This window comes from Zosterops lateralis (genome assembly GCF_965231275.1).
Source record: "Zosterops lateralis genome assembly, chromosome: 3".
NCBI classification, from domain to species: Eukaryota; Metazoa; Chordata; class Aves; order Passeriformes; family Zosteropidae; genus Zosterops; species Zosterops lateralis.
This window is the reverse complement of record NC_139764.1, coordinates 89,659,654-89,672,754: the sequence shown is the minus strand read 5'-3', so window position 1 is coordinate 89,672,754 and position 13,101 is coordinate 89,659,654. Positions and strand designations below refer to the sequence as shown.

Genomic DNA, 13,101 nt, shown 5'->3' with positions numbered 1-13,101 from the left:
GTTCCCAGAAGAGAAAGGACATGGAACTGTGGGAACAGGTCCAGAAAGAGGTAATGAAGTTGATGAGGACTGGAGCACCTTGCCTATGAAGGCAGGCTGAGAAAGTTGGGGCTCTTCAGCCTGGAGAAGAGAAGGTTTTGTGGAGACTACACAGCAACCTTCCAGTATCTGAAGGGGCCTAAGGGAAGCTGGAGAGAAACTCTGTCAGGAACCCTGTTAGTTCTGTAGACAGAACAAGTATAAGTTGAAAGAGTAGAAATTTATGTTAGGCATTATGAGGAAATCTTTTACTGTGTAGTTGGCAAGACACTGGAACAAGTAGTCCAGGGAGGTTGTGGATGTCTCATCCCTGGCAGTATCCAAGGTCCAGCTGGACAAGGCTTTGAGCAATCTGGTCTACTGGGGGGTGTCCCTGCCCATGGCAGACGGCCTTGGACTACATCTTTAAGGCCCATTCCAACACCTTAACATTCCATGATTCTATGAATCCACTGTACTTGTTTTGGGGTTTTGGTGATGGCCTAATGCAAGATCTGGATCTACAGATCATTAAAACATTAAGATCAACAGCAGAAAACTTGCCATTCCATAAGGGACTTATTCTCCCTTCCCACATGGGGATGGACATTCATGAAATCTGTAATGAGGAGAAACAGCTTAATCAATTAGAGATATTTTCCTTTACTAATGATAAACGGCTTTAATGTACTCAAAATATCAGACTAACTGGTGTATGGCTGTGTTTAATAATTTGATTCTTTTATTCTTATGTGATTCTTATTCACAATGTGAATTTGTATATAGTAATTTCTATAATATTAAATGTATATACTTTAAAAAATTACTGTAGGCTTACCTTTTACTAAAATAGTATAAGATTTTCATTCTCATATTACCCTAAAGTATGTCTGACTTGGAGACACAAGTTCATTCATCCCTAACCTCTAAACCTCTAAGCCCTGAATCTGGATTGCAAAATATATGGTTAGGATTTCAAACTCTGTCAGCGCACCAGCCCTTGGGAAGATCTGATGAGAACAGGCTGAATACAGTAAGGAAGATACCCCAGAAGGTTCATTGGTAAAGTGAGCAAGTGGAGAGCAAGATACAAGAAAGTGTTCCAATCAAATGAAAAATAAGATGCATTTAAGTTTTTGCTTTATTTTTCTGTTAAAATTCATAATACTGCCTGCTTGTAGTGGTAATAGTACAATGAGTACTATTTCCAAAGTAAGTCAAAGGATGTTAAAGTAAGGGCAAATGAGCAAAGAAAAAATAATTACAAGAATCATCCTGAAGTACGTATCTTGAAAGCTAAAACAACGTTTGCATCTGGGCACCTGAGCAGAAAAATTTCCAGGACACTGAATAACAAGGACACTTAAAATCTCAAAAGACATAAAATCTCAGAGAAATCTGCTGCCCATTGTGCAATCCTCTTTCCCAAGGGAAGGGGAGGAATCTAATCTAATACCATGCACTGATATCTCAAGCCTGTAAGAAGACCAAGATCTCCCTGACCCATAGAGAAGGAAGTTAATCTCAAGTAAGAAATCTGTGCTTCTACACATATTTTAAATTTCTTTTTACATATTTTCATATTCTACATTCATACTCATTTATATAATCTTCATATTCTACAAATATCTAAATTTCTTTATACATTGGCCTTAGTATGCTCTGAAGGAATGTAAGAACAGCTGTATGAATTCAGAACAAAAGTCTGTGTAGCCCCATATCTGCCCTTTCATGACGCATAGATAAGTAGCAAAGAGGAAAGTGAGAGGAAAAAAGTATAGGAGCAGAGAATACTTTGTCAACCTCCCTCAGTTGGAACTGCCTGAGAGAGATATTGGCTTCATATTAAAGCTGACCTCAGAGGAGTTTCCTTCTCTGTGTTCTGGCATGTTGTACATAGGAGCTACACGTCATGTAATGAACCACACCAGGAAGCCTCAATCACCTACTCCATTCCAGTCTGAGGAGTCCCAGACTTTGTGACTCTCCCTCCGATGGCAACTCTTCCCCTTCCATCATCCCTCTCCCTCTGCTCTTTTACCCTCTCTCTCAGCTAGTTATGCTGCAGGCAGAAAATAAAAACTGGTGAAATTCTATATATTTACTTGTGTCTCAAAAATAATGTACTTTGCATAACTTTATTAATCTCTTGCCATAATTGTCTCAAAGGAAACACACAGAGTCTCTTGACAAAATTGAAGTTCTTGAAGTAATTTCAGAAGGTTTTTTCAGAAGGAATTTTCACACAAGACCTGACCTATAACAAAAATCTACCATATAGTATATAGCACATATACCGAAGCCCCACTATATAGGTTAGGAATTCTCTCAGCTAAAGACCTTGGCTTTAATACTTTTTATTTTGACTAGTGGCCTTTTCCTGATAGAAGTTGTGAAAGTAACTGGCAAACTAGTCAGTGATTGGACATTGCGAAGTATTTCCTTAATACTTTCCAAGGACCAAATTAATGTATTCTTGATTTAAGAATATGATACCAAATAGAATAGGTTATGATTATTTAATTTGAAAAAGATGTACTTAGAGTAGGACACCTGCTTTTCCATATTAATTTGTAGTTTTCTGTCTCATTTTTCTCTCTGCTACTTTAAGAAAGGTGTGGACTTTGTATCACTACCAGTCAAGCTTTGTATAAATGCACTGCAGCTCCTTTAATATTGCTATCTCTAAAAGCACATTTCCTCTAATTTTAAGATTAGTGTGTGAAGTCTCTGTGCTCATGCTTTAGATTAGATGGCCATTGATTTGTAAATAGTATGAATCTTCAGGACCGTATTCTTTATTCACCTGTTTAAAATCTAATAAAAGCTCAACTCATGAGCTATATGAGTTGTATAAACTCCCACTGCTTCCAAATCAATGTTCCTTTTAGTAAATCTAAATGAAATCTTAGTAAGCATGCAGAAGGAATATAAATATAATTCATATAAGTATTTGTCCTTAATAATCATCCACATAATAAAGTTTTGGACTGATGTGACTGCATCTGTGCTAATAATCTTTTATCTTCTGCTTGCATTCAGCAAGACTTGTACAGGGCAAGGTGATCTTTCAATTAAAAAAAAAGTCTCAGAACTGGAAACGGATGGGAGTAACAGGGATGATCATCCATCAGCACTACCATCTCACCTGAGTACCCACATCACTTAAAACAATCATTCTAAAGATGGTGGCATCAAACATATTGAGCTGATCCTTTTATCCCATGTAGTTTATCAAAGAGCTATGTCTAAGAACTACTTCTGTAGTTTTGAGGCTTTATGAATCAGTTGGATTACAGTAAAACAATTTCAAACAATAGGATGCTTCAACTGATCTTGCCCAATGCTACATTTTTAGTGGCAAAAGGAAAGGCTGTTTAGGTAAATGAGGGCTGCCCCATACTGCTGCAGTTCCACAACTCTACGAGTAAGGATACTGAAGCACATACTCTTGCCTCGTACTTTTACAATACAGTTTTATACCTATTGTTTATGAATTTGTCTTACTGCTTATTAAGCTTGCTAATACCATCTGCTTCCACTGCTGCCTGTGGCTGCAGGACACAAGTTTGCTACCTGCTAGGCAAAAACATTTTTTATTTTGATGGCTAACAGTTTCCAAAACACATTATCCAAGTTAGGTTTTATTGTGTCTGGTCTAGTATAGCTACTGAAGGGCTTCAACTGATAAACTGTAAGGGAGCTGTAAGGGCACTGTCAAGGAGCAGAAATAAACCTTTTCTTTTACAGATACTAATGAGGCAAAAAACCATAGCTACTTTCCTTCATGCAGATTTCCTTATTTAGAAAGCTATGATTGGTCTCATTACAGCTTTTTGGTTATGCTAAGCCTGTAGTTAACCACTTAAGGCCTCTAGAAGACACGGGTTTGTAAATTTTGTGTAATAAAAGTTCAACCAATTCAGTCAAGGTCAAAATGAGTTTTGTGACCATTCATCTACCTTCCTACCTTTTCATAAATCATTTTAGAAAATAGATCTGCTCTTTTAAAATTTTAAACAGCCTCACCTTGTTTTGGATAAGTTTCCACAGAAACGGATTCTCCTTCCTGACTATGCATGTTCATGGGATAAAAACTGCTGTGTACTAACTATAAGTTCTATGTACATATTAAAATTTTGTTTTTAAAGTAGTTTTCACCCATTTTTTTTCTATCAAAACAAGGGAAATTATTTTTCGAGTGTGAGAAGAGTCTAATAATTTAATTCAAATGCTTCTTTGTTTGTAAAGGGTAGTCCATGAGTATAGTAATACCAATGATTTCCTCTTGTGCATTCCACTACCTGAATTAACTGCACGGGGAAAAACACTCCTTGATGGCCAGACATATATATATAATATATATAAAAATATACAAATATTGCTGTGCAAATATTGCATATTTTTAATGTTTTCTCCTCAGAAACCATCATCAAAATGTCACAGCACAGGATACATCTCACACTTACTATTAGGCAGTAAAGTTTAGGAAAATGAGTTTGTGCTTAAAGCCGGACTGGATGAGTTACTGCCAATAAAGCCTAACTGTCAGGGTTACACTGCATCGCCTTAAACGCCTCAAAAATCACTCTCTTGCCGCGACTTGCTCCGCCGGAGTTAACCGGGAAACCGTGACTCGAGGCTGACGGGTTTATTTTTTCTTGAAGCCAACGTTTACTTTGAGTTTAATCTCCCACGCACACCCCGCTCCCGGGCCCGCCGCGGGGCTGCCAATGCCTCCGCTCGGGTGGCCCCTGCCCGGAGGGCGCCAGGGCCGGGCAGGGCAGGGCAGGGCAGGGCAGGGCAGGGTGGGCAGGATGGGCAGGGCAGGGCAGGGCAGGGTGGGCAGGGCAGGGCAGGGCAGGGCAGGCCGGGCAGGGCAGGGCAGGGTGGGCAGGGCAGGGCAGGGCAGGGCAGGGCAGGGCAGGGTGGGCAGGATGGGCAGGGCAGGGCAGGGCAGGGCAGGGTGGGCAGGGCAGGGCAGGGCAGGGCAGGGCAGGGCGGGCAGGGCAGGGTGGGCAGGGCAGGGCAGGGCAGGGCAGGGTGGGCAGGGCAGGGCAGGGCAGGGCAGGGTGGGCAGGGTGGGCAGGGCAGGGCAGGGCAGCGTGGGCAGTGCAGGGCAGGGCCGGGGTGGGCAGTGCAGGGCAGGGTGGGCAGGGCAGGGCAGGGCAGGGTGGTCAGGGCAGGGCAGGGCCGGGGTGGGCAGGGCAGGGCCGGGGTGGGCAGGGTGGGCAGGGTGGGCAGGGCAGGGCAGGGCAGGGTGGTCAGGGCAGGGCAGGGCCGGGGTGGGCAGGGTGGGCAGGGTGGGCAGGGCAGGGCAGGGGAGCGCAGGGTGGGCCGGGCAGGGTGGGCCGGGCAGGGCAGGGCAGGGTGGGCAGGGCAGGGCAGGGCAGCGCAGGGTGGGCCGGCCCGGGCCGGGGCGGGGGGCACGGCGCTGCCCTTCCTTCGCTCCGCGGGAGAGGGCCGGGCTTCCCCAGTTCAGACAAGTCCTCGCCCCGTTCCCAAGGAGGCTGCTTTGGTGCGACACCGTCCTGACATGTTGTAACTGGTTTCCACACCCACCGCGCCTGAGAGCGACGGGAAGTACCTGCGATGAGCGCCGCGCCGCCGTGACTCGCCGCGCCCGCCAGCAGCCGGGCCGAGCCGAGCCGCTCCGAAGGCGAGACCCCGCAAGGGGCACCGGCGCGGTAAGTGGCTCTCCCTTGAGTCTCCTCCGGGACGGGACGGGCAGGACAGGACAGGAGAGGGCAGGGCATTCCCCCGTCCCGCCAACATCCCGCTCGGCGACGCGGGGCGCTTGAACTGGGGGCCCGCGGGTCGCGGAGCGCAGGCGGCGGCGGGGGCCGGGCGGGGTGGGCGGCCCGTGGGCGCGGCTCCCCCGGCTCCCTCAGCTCCCCCGGCTCCCCTGACTCCCTCAGCTCCCCCGGCTCCCGCCCGGGACAGCCCAGCACAGCACAGTTGGTCCCCGCCCGCCGGGCCGGGGGCGCCGCACGTGTCGCCCAGCGGGGCGCCCGCTGCCCTTGCTTTGCCTGGAAAGTTAACTTGCTGCTTGAACAAAGCCACTCCTCCCCCCCTAAAAAAACCCCCAACAAACAAACAAACAAAACCAAAAAACAAACCCGCCGCAAAACAAGCAGACAAACAAACAAAAACAGAAAAAGAAAGAAAGAAGCAGGAACGCTTGCGGTGTTGTTTTTCACTTGGATTTGATACCCTTTGTATTTACAGAAAATGTAATTTCGTTAATAATCAAATAATCGCCTGTCACTGCTTAATGTAAGGTAATTATTATTTATTCTTGATACAATTCTTTAATAGAAAGGTTGGTGGAAGGCAGGTGCCATAAAACGCCTGTGTGTTCTGGTAAAGGTTGGTCCTGCCAGGCCCTTAAGCCGTGGGGAGGCTCCTTGGCTGAGCCATGGGCCAGAAGTGTTCAGGTGGATGCTGCAAAAACCATACCTGAGAGTGTGCAACAGCTTGCAACAAGCTGTTCCCGAGGTTTAAATTTCCTGGCAGGGTTGAAACTTTATGCAGAAACTGTCAAAGTAATCACATTTCCATTGGAAAAGAGATAAGGAATCCTGAGGAGAGCACCATGGCCAGGCCTTTGCCAAGGACTGGCTGTGTGAGCCTGAGGTTAGAGCTGCTCCCTAAAGCTGCTGAATAGGAAATTTTTCAAATCCTGTGAATGTTAGTACAGCAAGGAAGTTCCTTGTCTCTAATACTAATCTGGAACCCCTGTAGAATGTTGCATGATTTTCTTTAGTGGACATTTGTCATCTGCTGCATTTGTGGAGTCTGGGATACTCTCCAAATCTTTGTATATAAAGCCACAGTTACTTTTTTCTCATAGAAGAAAGGTCTTTTCTTGCTGGGTTCCTGATAATGGCATTAGAAAAGTCTGAGCATGTTGTTAATAGAAGGACAAGACAATCACATCAATGTAGGATTCAGAATTTGAGTTCTTCAGCAGATCAGTTTTAGCAGCTCCACTGGAGTTTAAATTCAATTTAAGGTCATTATAAGCACTTACTAAAAAAGTTTAAAGTGACTGATCTCTGTGTTCAAGCAGAGAAGGTGGCTGATATGCTGGGCTGGGGTTAACAGACAAGGTTATTTCTCAGAGGATGAGCTACAACTTTCCTGGTGCTGGTAAAATTTGTGATCATGTTCATAAAGTGTGATAAAGATCTGCAAGCCTCCAGAGATGGGCCTCATTCTGCACAACTTTGCTAATGTAATTGTTGACCTGAGGAAGACCTTTGAAGAATCAAGTTTATTATGCAGAAATCACAATACATGGTTGGAGAAGACACCAAAAAGTTTATTAAGAATTTTGTCCAAACCTCTACTTCTTTATCCAGAATTACATGGTTCCATAGATTCAGTTTCTGCACAGTAGCTCTTACCTTTTAAGGAGAAAAATACCTGTGTCAAGACATCTAGATCTTTTGTCAAGTATACCTGAAAGTAGTTGTTTTAATTTGAGAGTTCTCTTTTGTTTCATATGAATGTATCTCGTGCTGATGTCCTTAATTTCAAAAACCAGGATTAAAATTTTTTCACTTGTCTCAAGTGTTCTGTGATTTATTCCCATGCTGGCAAATTTTACATTTACTTTCTTAAATTAATGTGCACTGCTTTAAGCTTCTTTTGTAAACAGCACTTGTAAATCAAGCATCAGCTTCAAAGATGTTGACTGTAAAATGACTGTTCTTGTTTGGAAGATGCTGCACCAGAAGTCTCACCTTTCCACGGTTACTTACATGTATACCCTGCTTTCAGCATAGGTCTGAGCATAAGCCGCTGTATTTGACCTGTGCCACAATTAATTAATTCATTATGTTCAATGAAAAGTCAAACAATATACTATACTATTGTGAAAAACAAATGAAAGAACCAAACCAAATAAAAGAAATGGATGTGAGGCAGAACACACATGTAATAATTTTTTTTTGCTTTTTATTTACTTACAACATTCAATGTTTGATATTGCACAATGTTACATATTAAGTATAGTCCTATTCCCTTAAGTTATTTTCAAAGGATAGAATGAGAAGAAGAAAAAATTAATTCAAACAGGCTTTTGAAATAAACACATCTTTCTCAACTGTATATATGCAGTTTGTGGAAAAAAATCTTTTTTATAAGTATATTCATTCCAAAGTAGTAAGAATTTTAGAAATATCTTTCACTTGCCTGTGTAAAATTGTATTTATTTTTACATGCCATAATAAGACTGACTTTTAAGACTGACTGTGTTATTACAGTGACTAACTAGAGAATGACTTGTCCTGGAGGGCCCTAAAAGAGGGGTGTATTGGAATCTCAATGAAGTCACCTGTATTACTGTTCAGACTCTTGAGAGCAACTCAGCTGAGTACCTGCATTTTGTACTCTTGGTTGTTCTTCATTCTGTATTTAAAATGTCTTGAAAACGTTTTCCAGATGATTGGGCAAGTCCTGATGTGACTGTTTTAATTTTACAGTATGTTAATAGCTTAATCTTTGAATCTGTCTGCCTTGCCTGTACTGTGGGCTTAGTTCTCCGTCACCTTCTGCCACAGGCTGTATCTGCATCTGTGAGAAGGGAATGGTATCACTCCTATTTTATAACATTTCATTTCTTCTTGTGAGAGCAGCGTAGAATGAAGCCCTGAGTAGCTGTCAGAGGAATACATGTAGTTCTTAGTTGGGGGAGAGCAGTCAGATCCCTTTTGTGTTCTGCTTTCCAGTTCACCACAAAGAGCTACTCTTGAAGCAGCCAGGAACACTCCTTTCCCCCAGGCTCGAAAGCAGTCCTATCTGGGAAGATCTGCCCTGCTACTTGGCTGAGACACAGGATTCAAATGGAATTATTTCATATGACATGCTGATGCCAGCTTCAGATCTGGATTTTTATTTCTTGGTTGTTTTTTAACCTCAGACTTCCCAAGTCCCTTATAAATCTTGGTTTGATTGAACATTTAATTGGTTTTTGAAGTATCAGTAGTTATTGAGACTTTTGTTATCATTCCTTTAGGTTAGTATAGCTACTTTACATTTCCTTTCGGGAAGATTTAAACTGTTCCCAGCAGAGAGTGGAAATCTGCTTGCAGAAATACCTGGAAGGTCTTGATGGGAAGAGGGAATTAAGTTACATTTATATGCCAGTAAATGAAATCAGAACTTCATATGACTATTTGCTATTATACTGCTATACTATTAATTAGGCTTGTAGGGAAATCCAACGTTAACTTTCAAGCTGTCAAGTTTTTTCTAACTTTTCTGCCTTTGTTGGATGGTTGTCCTACTTCCACAGTCTTTCTCTTAAGCTTCATGCCCTAGCCCTAGAAGATGTGCCGCCATATTTCTATTTTACATGACTGTGCTGATGTTGCTGCCATGAAACACCTTCCCCCCACATTTTTTAGTGATTTACTGTGGGTTGCAGAATGTGAAGAAAGAAACATTGGGTGTTTGTTCTCCCTTTCTTAAATCTCCAGTGTGCAGCACAAAGCAACTCTCTCAGATCTTGTTAAATGAAATAAAAAAGTATAAGAATGAATTTATAAAACATCAGCAGTAAACAACTTCGTTATTAATGTTTTAAAAAAAAAGATTAAAGCAGCCGCTCCTTTTGGCAGAAGGAATGAGCAGGTTGGAAACTAGACATCAAATTGCTGATTCAGAGTTTGATCCCAGATGTGGGAGGATAAATCTTTCTGGAGTTCCTCATAACTTACTGAAATGAGGTAGGCTGGTCCTGCTTGGGAGTAACAAATGGATTAGATCAGCATGGGAGAACAGATAGATAAGGAGAAGTACCTGAATGACTGTGGTTTCAAAGAGGGCAAAGAAATGCATTGCAGAGACAGTAAGGTATCAAAAAGTCGGGAATTTAATTGGTTTCTGAAGTGCTTTTTTGGACAGTATTCAGTCAGTTGTTGAAAAGGGGGTTTTGAAACACAACCTAAGATAGTGTATTGGAACATGCATTGTATGGGTATGTATTGGTGTTAGTGGTGTGGATTTTTTGTGTACCATGAGCTCTGACAAAGCCTGTAATACCAGAACTTCCTAAAATTACTGAATTACGTGTTTAGTTTACTTTATGTAAAAGCTCTTTATCTATCTCTTTAATATAATATCTGTCTATTTAATATTTATCTATCTCTTTAATTTGTGGCAGTAGTAGTCCCTGAGCCTTTTCAAAATATGTTTAAATTCATGGAAGATGCTAGAAAAACTTAGAGCAACTTTACCAGAAATGTATTTTAGTTAATGACTCTGTGTGTGTCATAGATATCTAGAAATATTGTCATTGTTTTCTTACTTATTTTCTCTTCGCAGAGACATTTCATCTGCCCATGAATGGACACTTAAAAGACTTTATACAAAATACATGTGAAAATGGAAACTTCATCTTTGCTGTCCTCCTTACATGATGAATGTAGATCAGACAACTATATCGAACCTCATTACAAGGAATGGTACCGAATAGCTATTGATGCTCTGATCGAAGGAGGTTTAGAAGCCTACAAAGAATTTCTTTCCAAAGAGAGATGCTCAGAGTTCCTAGCGGATGAGGAAATTGATTATATTTTGAACAATGTTCACAAACTTCCCCAAAACACAATTTATTCCTCTAACCATGCCATTGATGACACCTCTTCCTCGGGGACCTACTGGCCCGTTGAATCAGATGTGGAAGCTCCAAATCTTGACTTAGGTTGGCCCTATTTGATGCCCGGAATTTCTGGTGGCACAAATATTGATCTTCTTTTTCATCCACCACGAGCACAGCCTTACACCATAAAGGAAACTGTTCGGAAGATGATACGAGATGCAAGAAAGGTAAACATGAAAAATAGTATTGGAAAAAAACCTGGCAACAATAATAATAATAATCTAGTTGGTGTTTTATTACAAAAGTTCTTTTATTTTTGGTTTTTTGTCCTGGCAGGAAAAAATTATATGGTTGCTCACAATTCAGTCGGAAGGGTTTTCCCTGGCTGAGATCAGTCCTTTGGTGTCACATGCACCAGTGTTATTAACCTTAATTCAGAGGGATCGAGGGTTAATTGGAGGGATTAATTAATCCTACCATTATAATGAATAATTACTGTTTTACTGTATTGCTGACCGGTGCATGAGAAATTTGTAGATAATCAGCACACCTCTTCTTTGACCTTGGTTGAATATACAATAAGTGATAGAATTCTGTATAACTTCAGGATTTATACTAATGTTTCTCTCTTGGGTCAGTGGGAACATGTGTTGGTTTGGCATGGTAGACAGTTACAAGAAAACAGCACCTCAATGTTCATCCAACTCATGTACCTTGAGAGTCAGGTTTTATGATTTTGGCATGTCCTTGCAGAAATCAAACTCAGAATGAAAAAAAACAAACTAGACTTATGCAACAAGGAAATAGATTTTACTTGTGTATCTTACCTTCATTTCTGATTGATGACTAGGAAATTTGGACATTTTTCCAAATGTACTTGTCTCCACTTAGGAGCAATTGCATCTTGAGTTTCCTACAGCACACCCAGCTTACACCTTAGTGACAGAATGTTGTATGTACAAACCTCTTTTGCTCTCAGTGTGTCCATTTAAAACTTTTAAGTTTTTAAAAAAATGTCAGTTCAAAAAAAATCAAAAAAGCTATTGGCACGCAGATCTGTTTGACACAGGGTCATCATAATACCTCTTTTAAAAGTGTGACAAAGTTTCAGAAGTATTTCTGGCAAGTATGTCACACTCAGATTTTCCCTGTGAAGTACAATTGTGTTTTGCATGAGCTTTAAATTCATATAATGGGATATATCTCACATGCATCTGTGAACACTTCAGTGGCTGAAATATTCATGTAAATGTGTGCAGTAGAAATGGACTGAACAGGGTGGGGCAGGGCAGGACTGCGTCTTTTTACAATGTCTCTGCTATATTTAGATAAAGCATATAATTTGTTGCCATAATAGAGTTATCACTAGGCCTTTTATCCTACAGTTTATGATTTAGAATGACTGTATGCTCAAGGAAGAGTTAATTAATTTTCTCCCTCTTTATCCCTTTCTGAGTGAGGTTTGATATTTTCTGTTTTGGTATGTAGAGAGACTTGACTGTGAATTGCCTGAAATACTCGGTCAGCTCCTGACCTACCAATGCATCCACTGTAAGGGAAACAACCAAAACACTGTTAACTCTGTTGAGAAGACTAGTTCAGTTTTTCTTCAAGGTCTTGAGATGCCATGAAGTTAGACCATTCCCCCTTAGTTACTCCTTTAATGCAGCTGTAGAAAAAAATTAGGTGTGATTCTTGCTTTGCTTTGGAAGAAGGTTGAATGCATTGTATGTTGGCTTCCTGATGTACTTGTGTTGCTTCCACTTTATAAAGAGGATGTTTTATGAGTGTCACTAGTAAATCTGACAGCTGAAAGTTTTGTTTAGTTGATCAGCACAACCTTAACATCAAGAACCAAAACACTTTTGATACAGTGATATAGATTGGTTGTTTCAGGGACCAGCAGTTAAATCTAAGAGACATAGTATTGTTCAGTCTCTTTTGTCTGCAGATGCATAGAAAAATTAAAAGTATTTGTAAGTGAGGTAAAGTATTTAAATCATGCTTACAGTAGGTAAACCCTTTGTAAACAGCCTAGTGCACTTCTCGTGAGCCACTTAAAAATGTAGTTATATTAAACAATGTTCTTTGTTATGCAGTCGTGGAGATGCGTAGTCTTGAGAATATTCGATGGCAATAGGATAATATTACACATGAAAAACCTGTAAAGAGTAAATCAGGAAATCATGTTCAGCCAACACAGCTCTAAGCAAAATCCATGGGAATTTAAGCAAACTTCTGTGTGAAAATAAACAGGCTCTTGGGGGGTGGGCATATTCATACAACTTAAATTTAAGCACCAAGCCTGGGTGTCTGAGTTCAGGCATTGATTTCACTGAGCTACCTGAGAACTCAGCATAGTAGGAAACCATCTCCTGCACAGGCATGGCAGAGAATGTTTCTGCACTGATTCACTCCATGAAGGAACCCATTTGGTGTGTATTTATATGTATAAACTTTCCCAAAAATTCATG

At 41.3% G+C, this 13,101-nt stretch overlaps 1 protein-coding gene across 1 annotated transcript in view; it reads left to right on the top strand.

Annotated features, from left to right (window-relative positions):
* Positions 1 to 10,410: 10,410 nt before the first annotated feature.
* Positions 10,411 to 13,101, top strand: part of FAM83B (family with sequence similarity 83 member B) — a gene marked incomplete at both ends in the record, with an annotated part of 43,940 nt that continues 41,249 nt past the window's right edge. Inside the window, one exon of the mRNA XM_083858311.1 lies at positions 10,411 to 10,854. Coding sequence (XP_083714437.1) covers positions 10,411 to 10,854 — 444 coding nt within the window. The remainder of the gene's footprint in view (positions 10,855 to 13,101) is intronic.